The sequence below is a fragment of the Corvus moneduloides genome, chromosome 16 (genome assembly GCF_009650955.1).
Source record: "Corvus moneduloides isolate bCorMon1 chromosome 16, bCorMon1.pri, whole genome shotgun sequence".
NCBI classification, from domain to species: Eukaryota; Metazoa; Chordata; class Aves; order Passeriformes; family Corvidae; genus Corvus; species Corvus moneduloides.
In genome coordinates this window covers 13,453,981-13,471,302 of record NC_045491.1, presented here as the reverse complement: position 1 = coordinate 13,471,302, position 17,322 = coordinate 13,453,981, and the positions used below count along the sequence as shown (strand labels likewise).

The 17,322-nt window shown below is 37.1% G+C and overlaps 1 protein-coding gene across 33 annotated transcripts in view; it reads left to right on the top strand.

Moving 5' to 3' along the window:
• Positions 1 to 17,322, top strand: part of RBFOX1 (RNA binding fox-1 homolog 1) — a 1,117,054-nt gene that overhangs the window by 1,025,870 nt on the left and 73,862 nt on the right. For 31 of the 33 annotated variants that reach the window (XM_032125552.1, XM_032125546.1, XM_032125560.1 and 28 more), the window contains 4 exons: positions 672 to 725; positions 5,882 to 5,974; positions 7,694 to 7,754; positions 13,278 to 13,331. In XM_032125552.1, coding sequence (XP_031981443.1) covers positions 672 to 725; positions 5,882 to 5,974; positions 7,694 to 7,754; positions 13,278 to 13,331 — 262 coding nt within the window. The remainder of the gene's footprint in view (positions 1 to 671; positions 726 to 5,881; positions 5,975 to 7,693; positions 7,755 to 13,277; positions 13,332 to 17,322) is intronic. The other 2 variants (XM_032125557.1, XM_032125553.1) reach the window with 1 other exon arrangement.

Genomic DNA, 17,322 nt, shown 5'->3' with positions numbered 1-17,322 from the left:
TAAGCCAAGTCCAATAGGGTCTTTTCCTTGGGGACAAGCAGCTGTGTTCAGCTTTTGTGTGTGCAAACAACATCTAGGGAATTCAGTGCTATTGTAAGGTCAATGGCAATAACAGTTACTTCTAATATTATGATAAAAATGCAATTCTGAGCAGAGAAAAAATCCCCCCAAAGTGAGTATCCATTCTAGTTTTTCAAATTATGCTCCAGTAAGGCAAAACTTCTTAGGGAATAATGGTTACCAATTTCAGCAGGGTGGAAAGAAATCCTCAGTCCTGGAAGCGAGCAACAAAACTCCCACCTGGTTTAATCCTATTCCTGTAAGGCAGAAGTAACCAAACTCCTTGACTTTTTTCTGGAAAATCCAGAAATTTGGGACTTTGACTTCAGTGTGATCATGGCTAATGCTCTTTCCTCTCTGTCAGGGGGCTTCACTGAGCTTCAAGTTCCTCTGTGGAATGACTGTAACGAGCATAATGACGCGCACAACTGAGATGTAATATTGATCTGACTCCTTTTAGCGTGTCTTCTTTTGTGTTTAACAGTATTTGGTTTTATATTGTTTAACTTTTTTAAAGTGTTGCACCATTTCCTGAAACAAACATTTGTACTCTATGTGATAGAAGGGTTGAAGTTACCTTATTTTCATGTAACTTTTCTGTTTCTTTGCAGCAATTTGGTAAAATCTTAGATGTTGAAATTATTTTTAATGAGCGAGGCTCAAAGGTAAGCAGTTTAATTCACCTGTGGATTATTTTGTTTTGTTTAAAATACTTATATGAGTAAAAGGAAACAACTGCACTGCTGTGATAAAATAATGTCTGAAATTTTATGTTAGTGAGAACATCTGAGCTGTCAGTCAGTTTTCTAAGCAGTATGAAAATCATTGGACTCATATCTTTTAAAGGGGGTAATTTTAACTACTCCAGACTGTCATCTGTTTTATGAGAATGTTGATTTTTGCTGTCCTTATTCTTCAAGGGTAATTATTTCATTTATTATATGAGTCCATAGTTAAAGATATTTGTAGGTAGGTTTGTATTAGTACAGGTATTTTTTTCTTTTATTGAAATGAAAGATGATGATGATACTTTATAACTATCCTCTTTAGTGATTAGCTGAGAAAATATGTGATTGTTCCCGATTAAGTGCAGATGTTTTCCTCTTTAGTTAAAGCCTTAGTACACCAACCCTTTGAAAAAAATCTATTTTAGCATTTATTTTATTAATAGACTTCTTATTGTATTGGAAACGTTTAATTTTTTTTTTCCAAAATTACTTTGCCTTAAATGCATACTTCAATTTATTCAGTATTTAAGAAATAAAGCAAGATAGAATGGCTATGACTGCATCAGCTGGTGCAAAACTGTAACCCAGTGTGTTCACCTATGATATCAGCTCCATTACAGGGCTTTATGTCTGTCATATGCATATCTTTTTTCCTTTTCTTGCCATGTCAGACCCACTAAAAAGTTTATTCACTAATGTTTCAATCTTCCTGTAGCTCATATGTCATTTATGATTAGCGATGGAATGTTATTCCTGTTCTAGACATACTGTAATCTGTCATATTTTAAGAATCACATACATCAAAAATCTTAAATCAGATGTATTTTAATTCTGTTAATATTTATTTTCTGAAAATAAAGCCTTCACTTTTTTTTTTTAAACCTAAATGGAACAGCTGAAATCTCCTGGTTTATTATTCAGACATTAATTATTCCCCTTGCCCACCAGCGCAAATTCAGTTGGAACATTCATCACTTTTTCAGTAAACAACTAAAATGGATGGAATTTGGTGGCTCAGAATCTCCTACTCTGGCCAAAATTTATTATTTTTAAATTATGGATGCTCAATAATGTTTGCAAAAGATATAGATTGTCCAGAACCTGCTGCTGCTGGATAGTCCCACCAGTTTCCAAAGCCATCCCCACTGGCCACCTTTGCTGGTTGTGCTGATGGGGTGGAGCTGAGCACCTGTGGTAGGAGTTTAAACTTTTGTTTAGCTGCTAAATCTTACCCAGGTGGGGATTTTAACCACCACCCCTGCACTGGGCTCCTTAAGTGTAAGGTTTTGTTAAAGTTTTAGGGGGATGGAATAAGGAGGTGTTTCCAAATTGAGCTTTCTTGATGTTGACCTTGCAGCACTGAAACATCCCAGTGCCTTGTGCCAAAGGCAAGATCCTAGAACGGATTTCAGAAGGAGAAGGTTTTCCTAGCTGGATTTTAACATCTCTGCCTCAGTTACAACCTTTGTCGGGTCAGCCTGTTGTTAATAAATGCTCCTGCACCATCAGTGCTGCATCCCAGCTGTCGCCAGGGGAGCTGCTGAAGGTGCTTGAGGCAGGGCTGGGATGCCTCTCACAGCTCAGGACTGCTGCTCTCACCTCAGTCAGAGTTATTTCAAGTATAGCTACATGATATTCTGATTTGCAGAAGTACCTTTAGATTCTCTCAATTAAATAGAAGGTTAAGGAAAATAATATTAGGAATGAGAGGGACATCTTTTTTCTGTTCTTTCTTTTTCTATTTTTTTTTTATTTAATCTGATCATTTCGTGTCCATTCTGTAGGAATTAAGATGCACCAGATTAAAGTCCCATTCCTGGCAGTGCTTATCTATGTTTTCATAAAATCCCACTGAAACTGAAAGGACTACTAAGTGGTTTCAGACTGAGTACAGGTAACAAAGTTTGCAGGATCAGAATTCAAATTTGTTTCTAGCTGCAGTTTGGCATAAGAATTGCTAGAATATGTTTTTGTTTCTGTTTCTTTTTCTTTCTTTTTATTCTAACAGTTAACGTTTTAAACGATTTCTTGCAAAAACAACAGAAGTAATCTCATTCTCATGCCGTAATAGTTAAGAAAAATGGAATTGCATATTCAAAAAAACATAACATTAGAACTCCACCATAAAGTATAAAATTATTTTGCAGAAGGGAGTCCTTCCATAAGAGAAAACCCTCAAATAATGCAAGTTTCATACTACAAATTTCTGCTTGTTTGAATGTGTAATACTAATGAAGAAAGCTTGGCTAAAATATATGACAACACTGATGACTTTTGAATTTTTGACCATTTTCTATCAGTTATAAATCAATGCTCTAGACAGCTCTGTATATACATTCAGAAATCTATTTATGTGTGTATTAATATGTATCTAGTGTATATTATATTAACACCTATTTCTTCAAATAAGAACGCCAAAGTGCCTCCCAAATTAAATCAGAACCTTCTCACACACTAACTTGGCTATTATTAAATCATTTGACAGATTTTAAAAATAAAATGCGTATATTTGCATTACCAGTTAATAGAATACAGCTGTTAACTCAGCTGCATATTAAATTGATGCGAAAGGGTTCATGTAGGTATTTGAATGTGTGATGGGTGAATCTGTGTTTTGTTCTTGAGTTTCTCTGTCAGCCAGGTGAAGTTAAAGATTTGCATAGTAAGAGCTTAATTTAGGTAGTGTTGATTATGACAATAAGTACAACATAAGAAATTTTAAAATTACAATGAGTATTATTTTCAGAATCTTTGAAGTTCCTATCGTATCTTGGCTTGTAGCTCCACTTTGTATGTTTTTTCTAATTTTTTAGTGTAATTAGGTTTTTATCTTTCTCTTTAGCTGTTTGAACAAAAATTAACTGGTAGTGCTGTGAGCTAAGGAGAATGTCAGAAAGTTTTGAATGAACTCCCACCAAATGTTTGCAATTCTGAGAAGGGACAATTTCTCAGGCAAGAGAATAGGAAAAAAAAACAAAACAGAATTGGGGGAATTTCTGCTATTGAATGAAGTTAGGCTGCTTAGATCCATGGATCCAGTGATGTTTTTTGCTGGGAAATTTTCTTAATGGCATCCTAAATTAGGAGGTTTTTTAACAGAGCTTTAACAAGGCGGGAAGGAGCAGTTGTAGAAGAAATAAAAGTTTAAAGTCGAGGATGGTTTTAGGTATCAGAAAAGCCTGTACAGGCATCTAAACCATGGAGATTAGTGCTGAGGAGGGGGATTTACTTTCTCTCAACACTCCTGGTGCTTTGGGGAAAAGAGTTACATCCTCAGTGTCTTCTAGCAAGTGAGGTCGTGGCCTTGTGCTAAAATTGTGGAGAGTGGTGTGGAGAAAATGTGTGGAATCAGGTGTTCTGAGAATGGCTTCAGCTGGAGATGCAGCTGCTGACAGAGCACTTCGGAGCTCAGGCTTCAGGCTGGATTTATAAGGGGGGGGAAAAAGAGTAGCTGTGCTTAAGCTGCTTTGGAGAGAACGAAACAGAAACCACTGCTGTACATAAACGTCACTTTTTGCATTATAAATGCGAATAAATAACTGACTTCTTTGAGTAGGTAAAATAACCCAAATAAACCAGGGAATTACCCTGAGAGTTACTTAACTTTTTTGGTTGACGGTTGACTAATTAGTTCTGTAGTTCATCCCCATTCCTTTTCTCACTGCTTGGTGTCAGTTTTGCCTTAGTTTGATATTTGGTCTCCCCTTTGTGTAAATGACTGTATAAACGTCTTCCCCGCTTTTTTTTTTCTTCCCCCCCCCCCCCTTTTTTTTTTTTTTAAATCAGTCATTTTGCATAACAGGTAGCACTGCAGAGAGGAACTGGGTGAACACTGACAAAACTTAGCAAAGGGAGATGGGGAGCTGTGGTGCATAGCTGACTGCTCAGCAGCAGAACGGACTTCAGGCTAAAATAGAAATTAAAAAAACCGGTTTTAGTAGCACTTAAACTCTGTGAGCACCGGCTGTGTACAAAGCACCACGTGCAACTTGCAAATGGTTCTGGGTGTGAAAGCGCAGGGATGTAGAGCAGCATTTGTTCGGATAACTTTGGGAGGCATGCAAAGGCATTGTAGTGCTAATGCAAGAATTACTTCAAAGGGTTGGTGTATGTTTCTAAAATGTTCTTCGTGGTCAGATTTTCCCAAAATATTTGCCATTTTAAACAGTGTTTAATTTAACTTAGCACATAAAATGAATTTTAGTAGGATTTGAAACGTTTGTTTTAGCCTAGTATTACAAAGAAGGGCGTTTGTCATAAGCAGAATTTCAGATTTGTCCCACTAAGGTGGGATTCTGGAGGTTTACCAGTTGCATGTTCTATATGTGGAAAATAATATGCAGAACAAGTAAATGAAGCAGTTAAACTTATTTAAAACGTTTGCATTTTTCTTCTTTTATCAGAGTTTCTTTTTCTATTCACATCATGTAATTTCCTTTGATCTGTTAATACAAGAAAGTTTATACTTTGTTCTGAAAGTACTTTTGTTTTGTTGGTGGTTTTCTTTTTTTTTTTTTCTTTTTTCCTTTTATAAAAAAATAAGTAAAGGCTGTATAGTTTGACAAAAGTTTAAGTTACCCTAGTGTTGCATGGGAACAGTGTTTCTTATGATCACAACAGCATGAATAAGTAGGCAATGTTTAGAGTATATTGACATTCAGTGTTGAATTTTGTGCACATGTTTTTTATTTTGTTGAGATATCTGCATGTCATTAAAATGTGGTTCATTTTCTTTTCTCATTAGTTCATTTTTTTCTATGTGAAGACACTGTAATTTATTTTAATTTCATTTTCTTATTGTTAGATTTATTTTCCTCTGTAGTGACATGTAGAAAGGTATTTTTGGTATCATTCTTTGACTTTCTCAGAGGGTATTATCTAACTGATGACAGAAAAAAAAAATTTGTTCACATTTGTTGCTTATTTATTGCACATCTCAATACAATTATAATTTTTCTAATTTGCATGTTACAGAAATGAAGCAAGGACAAGAAAATATTAAATTAAAGAGAGAGAACATAAGCAAACAAGTGGTCATTGACTGAAATAATAATGTGCATGTTGTTTTCCCCCCTTCTCCCTCCTGCATGCAGGGATTTGGTTTCGTAACTTTCGAAAATAGTGCTGATGCGGACAGGGCGAGGGAGAAATTACACGGCACCGTGGTAGAGGGCCGTAAAATCGAGGTGCATGTTCAAAATATTTTCCTTTTCATCTTTTTTATAAATGTCTGCTTCACTCTCATTTGTTGTTTCAGATGCATCATTGGTGTCTTCTGTGTGCTCCCCTTTCCCCTTCCCATTGTTTATATATATATTTATATATAAAGAGAGAGAATCTGGCCTTACTTGGGTTTTTTATTATTATTTCTTTTGTAATTATTATTATTATTATTATCATTATTGCTGAAAGGTGGATGACAGAATTTGGAAAAAAAAAAAGAAAGCTTTAATATTTTGAAGTTATTATTTTGGATGTTTTGTAAATCAATGGGTGCAGTAGATTCCAAAAACCAGCCAACAAAAAAGAAAAAAAAATAAAAAATTGAGAACAACAACAAAAAAAAAGTGTGACAGACAAAACAAAAACAAACAAAAGGTTGTTATTTTCTTTTTTTTGTTTGTTTTCTTTCTCTTTTTCCTTTTTTTTTTTTTTTTCTTTTTTTTTGCTGCAGGGTTGATGTGGGATCCACAGTGGCTTTCAAAAAATTCAGATTGGGTAAGAAGCATCCAAAAGACGTACAAGAAACAAAGCCAGACTAGAGACCGAGCAATTTTCACATTTAATTTTAACGAAGCCATGAGGCTCTTTTGGCTGGGTGGCCTGAGCCATCCCCACCTCCAAAAAACACCCCCCATGCATTTCCATGCCACTGGATCCCCTTCAACACTGCCTCAGTCGTATTTGTTAGATTAAAAAAAAAAAAAAAAAAATTACCAATTGAAAATGCTGTCGTCTTTTGAGTAAGATGTTGCATATTTTGCCTTTTCATTTTCCCCCCTCGACGGTAGCGCTTAGGGCCCTCACCAAACTCTCAGTAACCATGGTAACTGTATACATACCCATGCTGGCGATGGTGCTGAATGGTAAGTGGAGAAGTCCATCTGCCGTTTCACGTATTTAGCGCTGATATACCACGTGAATTTTTTTGACTTGTTGTATTAAGTTTTCTTGATGCTACATTTTTTTCTATATATTGGTACGCCTGTAATTGAGTGTACGTTTTAAGCAAGCCTGGGAGGCACTGATTGGATTGAGGATATGACTTCGTGCACATCTTACTCAGATTGTTAACTCCATATTGTGTTAAATAATGCACCCTCTTTTTATCCTTTTGTTAGCTGTGATTTTAAAGCTTGAATGATTTTGTTAATTCTTGCAATGAAAAAGGCTCTTGTTCCAAGTGTTGAATGCTAGATGTTGCTTTTCCAATGGTACTTCTCTTCTAAAGGGTTATGTTGCACACTGCTAAAATTCGTTTGTCCCTTTTTTGACATTTTCTTTGTTTCCTTGTACCTTGTCTCTTTCCTTTCTACTCCACTGCATGTTCCTTCATATAATCTTTTTTTTTTTTCTGTTTTGAGTATTTATTGTATCAGTGTTATCATGGAATACAAGCATGCTCTTAAGTCTTAAATTATGCAGTACCTTTTAATTTGCTTTTAATGTCTTTTTATTAAAGTTTAAATGATATGATGTTGCTTTATTGAAATGATTTGTAAGTTAAAATGGTTATGAAAGTAAATGTAATTATAAATAGTATGATTTTGTTATGCACCTGTTGCCTTCTATAAATTAAATTGCATTTTATTTTTACATGACTAATAGCAGTAATAATGCATGCCTTTAATAGTGACACGGGCCCTCCCTGTAACCGTTTCTAATCCCCTGTTCTATGTGCTTAGGTAAATAATGCCACAGCTCGTGTAATGACAAATAAAAAGACCGTCAACCCTTACACGAACGGTAAGTGCGTGAGCCCCCTGCTCTGGGTGAATGTCCCTGCATGCCAAAGCCAAACCTCAGTCCTGCTCAAAGGGGGCCCTCACCTGCTCCTGAGGTGTCTCACTCTGTATCTCCTGCATTCCCCAGGGCTCTGAGTCCCAAGGCATGATGGGGTTGGGCATGAATTCCATCTCAGTAGAGCTTGGCTGATTCACAGCCAGGCGGGCAGAGCAAGAATCCCTTTGACTGGAATCCCAGTGTTTGACCCCAGTGGCTTTTGTGTAGGACAATGGGCCTGATAGGAAAGTGATGTTCTCTACGGGGTCTGTGCAGTGTTGATGTAGTGAGGAGTGAGCTAATGGGAGGATTGAACTTGGTTTGGGGGATGGAGGTAGGGAGACCAGCAAGAATGTCTTTCCTGTAGACCCTTTTACTACCAGAACACACATCCAGTCAAAGATCATTTGCTGTGTCCTCCTTTGACAATTTGATAGAAGGAGGGCAGACTGTTACTGGATGGTGCTTCCAGCTTTTTCCTTTCCCATGGAAAAATCAAAATTCCAAGCTATCTAAAAATAAAATTCATTCTAATGCTAACCTAAGTTGGTGTAATGCTGTACATAAATGATCCATAGTTATTTGTTACACATTAATAATCTGTAGTTATTTGAGGGGTTTGGAAACAATACATTTTTTAAATGTTTCCTTTGGGAGTGTTTGATCACGTGCTTAAATGTGCATTTGCTGGTTCAGAAAATTCAAATTCAAACAAGTTCCTAAATCAGCCATGTCAAACAATAACATGTGAACTGAAGTTAATTGCAATTGTGCTTTCAGTTTTACTAGACTGTGTAGTTGTTGGTATTTGATTTCAATTTAATTCAGGTTTTCCCGTCCGGTAGAAAGCAGATGAAATATTTAGGAAACACAAAGGTTTCCCAAGGTAGATTAGATTAGTTTCCATTTTGAAATACAATGGATCATATTTTCTGTATTTGAGGTCTCATTAGTGAGGTTTTACTAAAACCCAGGGCACACAGTGGCTTTATATTGTAATGAAAGGCTCATCACTTTTTCATGACTCAGTAAAAATAAAACACGGGGATGGTTTTCATGTGACGTGATAATTGAGCCAGTTAAAATGATCTGGAGAAGAAAGGTCTGAAATTCCTCATGCTTTCTTAGAAACTGTTTTCTTCCACATTTTGTAAATGTGAAGCTTGGCAAATTACACAGCTGGGAAAATCTCCTTGGTTTTTACTGGTTTTAAAGCATCCCAGTGAATCTAGAGAGAGACGTGAGGCTTGACTGGATCACATAAGATTTCGTTGCAATACAGAGCTAAATTAACCATGTGCATGCCCTGCACTGCAGGATTTCTTGGGTCATACATTCTCATTTTTTAATCTGCTGTCAAGTGTTTCCAAGTTGAAGTGTTTCGTTTGTCATTTTCCATCCTGTTCCATCCAATCTAGATCTCACCAAGAGTATGAAATACCCTGTTCAGTGCATAAAGAATTAGCATTTATTTATTGTGATCCCAGACATCCAAGGTGTTGCATGCAGAATATTCCTATGCACACATTTTGCCATGTATCTACCAAGCAGACCTCTGGTTGCAATTCATAACTTTTGATTATTTTAATCTTTTTTACTTTTTTTTTTTTTTTTAAATGTCTGAAGTCCCCTAAAGTAAACACACAAGGACAATCACATCCCTTTTGCATAATCATCACAAGCAACAAGGAATGAAGTGCAGACGTGTAAGGTGCTTCATTTAGTTTCATCAGTGTTTATACTATCAGTCATCCTGGCATGGTGCGAGCCTCGTTCTTTATCATTTTGTCAGGAATTAACCAGTGCTGGAGCTGATTATTTATTGAAGATTATTGTTGTCTAAAGTAAAGGTCTCATCTTTTAAATAAACTGTAAGGCCAGTTTTTCTACCTGCACATTAAAATTTGAAAGACTCTTCTGATGCAGGTAGCCAGAAACATTTTGTTTGCACATGCCTTTTTGTTTGCTTCAGAACCACTTACGTTTTAGTGCCTCTCTTTATTTTTCAAAGTGTGTGTTGTGACTGGCATGTTGTTGGCAGGTATTCAAAAGGTAGTTGGGGCACATGTTGTATTCTATCAAAATGTCAGGAACTGATATTTATTTTAATTTAAAAACAAGATACACTCTGTTTTGTGTTTCATTCCTGAATACAGCTGGTTGTTTGATAACAGGGCTCATGTTGCTAATGGGATTCCAGAAGTCAGTAGATTTCAAGACACAAAATCTTGATTGTTTTTTTTTTAATATATATAGCTTCGTTCAAATAAGTGGTTTGCTTTTGTGTCCTAAATGGTCTTTGAAATAAGTGTGCTTTCCAGTGACTTTTGACTCCCCAAATGAGCAGTTGCTGGGAGAGCTCTGCTTCGTGGGTTTGTTATCAGTCAGGGTGATTGTGATGGCTCACCTTGTGCTTTGGAAGTACAACTGCCTTCTCTTTTCAAAGAAATTCAGTGTCAGGGATGCTACATGTTGGCAAAAATATTTGAGACATTTTTAGATGTTCCAGCCTATCCTGTTCACAGTTGTACTTTCTTCTGATGCCCATATTGCAGTTCAGGATGCTCATCCAAGGGTTGTAGGGTACAGAGAATTATGGGCAGGTACATTCAGAGAACTGCAGCAATAAAGGAGAAACATGAAACAGAGATCTGTAAAAGGATAACTATGTTTTAAAGTTTATACTGGTGATGCTTTGGATTTGAGCCTTCTGTTGCTCTAAATACAGATTCAAAATCACATCTAGTGCCTATTAGCACAGTTAAATTCCTTCCCACTCCCTGCCCCCCCCTACCTGGGCAGCAAACAGGAGGGAAGGAAATGGAATCACAGGGTTCTTTCCTACCCAAGCCTTTCTCTGGCCATGGTGGCCTCTCTGGTCTGTGAAGAAAAATAATCTCTCTGTGTTGCTGTGCCCCATTTTCTACCACAGCTTGTTACCCCAAGATCGTTTCTTTCCCTTCAGCACACTGGACATGTGCTTCTCTGGATGACTGCACAGCCTGGGGAGCTGGGTCAGGCAGAGGGTTTTTTCTTCCCCTGGATGGTTTTTAAGTTTCGAGCTTTTATAGTTTCAACTCAAGAATGAGATTAATATTGTGACACTAAGAAAAATGCACAAAATTACACTCACAGCCGAGAATTTGCCTCCTCCAGCTGCTGCAAAAGGGTTACTTGGCAGCTGCTCACTCGGATACATCAACTCCCATCACACTTGATTAACCCACACAGCTATGGGCCAGCACATTGTTGGCTGACAAGATAAAGTTAAGTTTAATTACTGTTATTTTCACGATGAATGAAGTATTTCCTCCATAGACTTCAAAAAGTTAGATGAGACAGCCATCACTGGGAGAGTGGTAAGGAGCTGAAATATGAGACTGCCTTTCAGCTGTGAAGAACAATCTCTGTCTTCCAAGATTTTTTTTTTCTTTCTCTCAGACAAATTGTGGCACTGTTAGTGTAACTTAAAGCTGAGAGATGTCTGTCAGCTGCTTTGACAGCAAAAGCTGACAGATCTGAAATTCTGTCCAATCTTTCATTTTGGGTGGTGTTGATCAGTGGTCTTCTGAGGAAATATTGAATTTGAAATACTGAATATTCCCTAACATATATAAAGTTAGATTTTTACCGAAAGTCTCAAAATGTGAATTACTTTTTATCACACAAAATTTGGCTAAGAGATATGTTATAATCTGATGTTCCTAAATGTAATCCTATAGTATGTAAAATTGAAGGATCAGGTAAAACTCATGTGGTATTTTCAGGAGGAAACACATTTTAGCCCTTCTTGGCTGGGTATTTTAGCTTCCCTAACTGCGTTTTGGGTACACAGAGCAAATGTAGCCACTTCTGCAGATAAGGTGTCATGCAAAGCTGCTAACTCTGAACTTATTCATGAGTTGCCTTTCAAAACCCCCCTCCCCTCTGTGACTGAACAGTTAGCCATAAATTGTTACTGTGGATGAGATAGAGGTAACTTGAAAGGGTAGGAATAGTTTGTTTGTTACTGAGATTTTGCATTGCACTTTTTCAGTCTTACGATGCCTTGATGTTTTATGATTTTCCGCTGTGCTTTTTGCATTACGTGATATGGCCAAGGCAGAAATAAACCTAGTGTGCATTTAAATTCCTCTAACCTTGGCCTTTGTGATTTTGAAAAGCCTTGTTGCCAGTGTCTGGATTGTATTCTGATTCCAGAAGAAGTTTTAAGTTCTATTTTAAGTACCATAGCTCTGGAGTTTACAACATGCTTTTGCTCAGGTTTTTTTTCTTTATTCCCATTTTAAAAAAGTGCTCCCCACTCCTCTGATTTGAGTGTGCTTTAGGAAAAGCCCTAATTTTTCAGTTCCAGTAGTTCAAAATAATTGTTCACTTAAGGAAAAAGAGAATGTGGGTGGGGGGATGTTCTGTGGAGTTTGCACTTAACTGGGAGTGGATCTACCTGTGGCTGAGCAAACCACAGTAACTGGCACTGCACCACAGCTGAGAACACTAATGAGTTTGCAGCACTTTCTCATGCTCTTCCCTTGCCCCTTGCCCTCCAATTCCTCCAGCCTGGTTGTCTTTAACATGACCCATGCTTTGCACACCCCGTGTGTCTGCAGCCGGCCTGGGTATGCTGCATCAGGTGTAAAGTGTAAGCAGTAATGGGGAGTTTGGCCAGAACACAGGTGCAGAAGATCTGTGAGTTCTGTGCTGTTGTTCTATGCCAGTAGTGGGAGGACAGTGATTATTTAAGAGCAGGGCAGTGGCTGATTTGTACCCCCCGAGAGTTCTGCCGGATGTGGCTGCAGGATTCTCTCCCCTGCTGGCTCTCAGTGTTTATCAGCTCTGAGCACAGGCACAGCCACTCCTGGGGTGTGTCTGCCCTTGTCCTGTGCCAGCACAGGCACTCGGGGGTACAAACACACAGGAACAAAGTCCTGGCATTTGACTGGATCATACAGAGCATCTCCTGCCTATCACAACAGACATTTCCGTTCTGTGGCTGTGCTTTCATTTTTGCCAGGGTAGAATCAAAATGCTCCAATTACTTGGTCACCCCATAGCCCTTGCTAACAAAGGTTTATCGGAAATGTTTGTGTCCAGAGAATGAACTGTTCTCGCCCCTTTGGCTCGTAACCAGAGAGCCAAAACAATGGCTAAGAACTCATCTGCTCTGTACTAGAGGGTATGGGGATACCTGAACTAGTGCTGACTTAATTCCTTGTCTTAAAGGAGTAAATCCATGTTTATTTCAGCCAAGGTAATTCACCTGGCCATTTACTCCAGTACCACATGTCTGGAGAATGCCTTGTTTCATGACTTATTTCCATACTTCAGACTCAGATATTAAAGATCAGTAATCAAAGATGCCTATAAAACTTAATTACAGTGATCTTTCTTGATTTTCTATACAATAGTAGTAACAGTACTAGTAATAATAGTTGTTATTAATATCGCTAATTGCAATATTAACTGTTTTGTTTTTTTTGTTTGCTGCAGGCTGGAAATTAAATCCAGTTGTTGGTGCAGTTTATAGTCCAGAGTTCTATGCAGGTAAGGATTGCTCTATGATTGTCCAACTGCCCATGTTTGATTTTAGTATTCTTTAAAACATGCGAAAGTACAGAATCTGTGTTTGGCGTGAGGCTTGGTTTCTTTGTGTGATTCCCATTATTTACAAGTCATTTATACATTTGTGATTCAAGGTTTTACCTTACCTGGGCATACTAAACGTTCTATAGAAGATATATGAATACCTTTATATTGGAAAGTAGATAGGATAATATGAAGTGTACTGCAATATTCTGGTCTTACATTAGATTTTATTTTATTTTGTATTTCAGTACAGTCACTTTCTTCCAAGAACTCTTTAGTAAAGAACCACGGCAAAAAAATCTTATCTTACGAAAAAATATATATATTTTGTACATATATGTATGTAGACATACATAGGTATAGAGTATCTGCATTCATAATTTTTTCCTGAGCATTTTTCTTTAAATTTCATGTTTAGTTCTTCAGTTTGATGTTTTTGTATTTTAAATCTATATCTTCGCCTGACCAAGACCAGATTCTGATCCTGGTTGCAACTTGAAGTTAAAGAGAATCAGGTTTGGTCTGCCAGGAGTCAGTCATGGCTAGCACCAGTTTCTAACTGTGCTTTAGCAACGGGATTGAAGATAAACTTATTTGTAGTCTGAAACCCAGTTGATTCTAGAGGAATTTGAATGCTGCCCACAAACAGCTATCAGGAAAACATTTTGCATGGATGGTTGTTAACAGGGAGGTTGTTAACAAGAGATTGCCTGCAGAACCTGGGGAATCTCCACTCATGGTGATATTCGAGTCTCCAGTTGACAAAGCTGAAAAACTTTTGTTAGTTTGAGGGTCATCAAGAGATGAAAATTGTTGAAAAAGACACTGTTACAAACAGATACTTGTGGTTAAAAAACTGCCTCCACAGAGATAGATAAAAATGTTCCAATTAGGGTAAAAACGGCACAGTATAATAAAAATACTAACTGGGCATTCATGGAATTGCAATATTTGGTGTAGGCAGAATTTATTTCCTTGCTGATGTATGTCTATGTTGAAAACAGGAATTTAACATTGATCTCGTTTGAGTAGTTAGTGAACCAACCCTGAACCTGCATAAATTAGAAAGTCAGAGTTATTAGTCATTTTATATAAATGACTTTGTGTTAATGACAAATATAATAATATTCCCATAGTACAGTAATCAATTTTCTAATACGTATGCAGAATTAACAATCTGACTTATAATTGTCTCATGAAGTAGGGCATGAAGAGTTCACATAGTTTGTAAATTAAAATCAATATTTTCAATCTCTCCTGAAGGTAATTTTCCTAATTTACTGGACTTTTCCCTAACATTTATTTTGTCTTTTAATTATAAAATGGCAGGTTATTGATTTTTTTGTATAACCTCCTAAAGTCCCAAGTGCATTTTTATTGCCAACACTAGGGAGGTGTTTGCCCTTCTTAATGAGAATCTTTAATTACCATTAGAAGAGCATTAATTTAATTTTATGAATTATGACACAAACTCCACCACACCATTGCAGAAAGTTCTATCAAGATACGTCATTTATTTATGATTTTTTTTCTCTTTATACATGCAGGCAGGTTTATGTTTGGGTTTTGTTGGGTTTCTTAATGCATATCAAATGTATTTTGTTTGTATTGACTAAAGGATGCTATTTCTCACATTTGAACATTTAAACTTTCTTTTAAACAATTTTGTTAAAATTGTGCCGATCTCCTAAAGTTGTTAGGAAATTAATAAAACAGCGCTTCAATTCTTGCATGTTGGACTAGAACGCTGTGACTTACCTTTACTTTTGGGGTCCCTCCACCACCTTCCTTAGAGAAGAAGCAATTGAATATTTGAAGATTATAAAATTAGAAATGTGAGTTTTAAGACAGTCAGAGTCCTACTTGTTTAATTTAATTGTTGTCTCCAGCACTGTCATGATAAAACTGTACCAACTCTTTCACAGTCAGTGTGAGAAGTTCCTTTAGCTCCTAATAAATGATGAAAAATTTGGCCACTTCTGAAATAAAGATGATACATTTACAGAGAAACTGTTGATTTAAAGTACCTTTAATCTTCATAAATAAGTGAAAAACAGAAGGTTATACAAAGCTGTCAGGATGGCACTGATGAATGGCAAATTCCCCCGTTTCTCAATTGCCAGCGGAGCCGCAGCCGCGAGGCTTCCCCGTATTGTACATCAAATCTGCCAACTCATTTCTGTGATTAAATATTCCATCAGTGCGGGCTGGAAGGCGGTAAAGCTTAACAAGATTCATAAGATGCACCACTTGAATACACATAACTCACTTCCTTGGATGGAGAGCACCCCACATGCACAGGAAAATTAGAATTGAGTTAAATTACTCCGTAAGACAAGATCAATAGAGAAAGGAGAAGATCCCCTAATGCAATGCAAATCTAAGATATAGTTATGTCCTGACAACTTGAAGCAGACAATTAAAGTCAAATAGGGAGGAACACAGTGTAAATCAACCCTAAAACCTTGAAGATAATGGTAAACAGTAGGACCAGTGACATGATTGTTATAGCTCAGGGTTTTTTTGGAGTGTACGCTTCTGTGAAGAAAAACCTTTATTGAGGAAATGTGTGACAGCTAAAAATGGAGAGTCTGAGATGCACAACAGACACTATGGCAGGAAAGTATTGCTTGGGGACTGCAAAATACTATACATTTACAAAACACTATGGATTTTTCTTCCTGGGTAGCCTTTCAGAGCTGTTTTTGTGCCTGTGAAATGCTCATGCTGCAGTAAATTACAGCGCTCCGGCACTGTGGCTCTTTAGCACTGGTGGCGTTGGCGTGGATTTCCAGGGACACGTTTGAGAAGGGCGCTCTGGAGACTTCTGCTGCGCTTCCAAGGCCTAGCAAGAGTCCCAGGTGGCCACCAGTTCCTGCCCTTCCCACCCTTCTGCTGCGAAGTCCTAAAACGATATTTCAGAGAAAACGAAAAGACTTTTTTTTTTCATTTATCATTCCAGCTTTGCACAGAATTACACTTTTCTGTATATGCTCATGGATAGGAAATTTTTAAAAAAATTATTTATGGCAACAGTCTCCCTCTAGTAAATAAAAGCATACTATTTAAGGGGGTTTTCCTCTTATGAGAAAGAAATGCTTAAATGAAGTTATGATATCCATTTCTTATCATTTCCAGTAAAATATTTATTAAATTCTTAGGCAGGTCCTAATAAGGAAATTTGTAGCAAGCACTCTATGATTTGTCTCACAAAGTCTTCATGAAAACTGGGATAATTTTTTTCATCTGTTTGTATATCCATCCAGTTTCAAATACATCCCATAGTTTTCCTTTATTTAAGCTAGATTTTGTTCTTTTCTCCAAACATTCATTTATGGCTGGGAAAATACAGCTTTGCAGCTGGGTTTCTTTACTAGGTATGCTCTGGTACTTTCTTTTTTTTTGTGGTTTGTTATAATATCATTTTCACCTGCTTATTTTTATATAGTGTATATTTTATCTGTAATACCAAGCCTTTCTTTCTGCCTCAGGCAGTCTGACAGTCAGGTTCCATGTTGTTCCTTTCAGTTATTGCAGATCTTTTTGTTTTTCTCTTTTGGGCTTTGGAATGATGAATTTTTGAGCAATCTCTTGCACTCTCCTTACTGAAATAGAGAATATCGTTGCACCTGTGTTACTACAACAGATCAGCCCTGTAAAGCAGGTAGCTTGAGACACAGCAAGGCCATTTTAAAAGACTTTGTCATTCCTGGCAGAAAATGGTTTTGCTATACCTGTTGGAGAGGCTCACTGTTGGTAGTTCCCAAATGCAAGGTGGGGGAAAAGATGTTACAGAAATTACCTGGAAAGCTAGTGAATGCTCTTTCAGAGAACAGTTGAATTCACAGTGACTCACATGAGACAATATTCTTATCTGGTCACAACCAACAAACAATATTTCAGAAATTTCAAAATTGTAAGTTGACAGTGGAGAAAAAGGACTGATGAT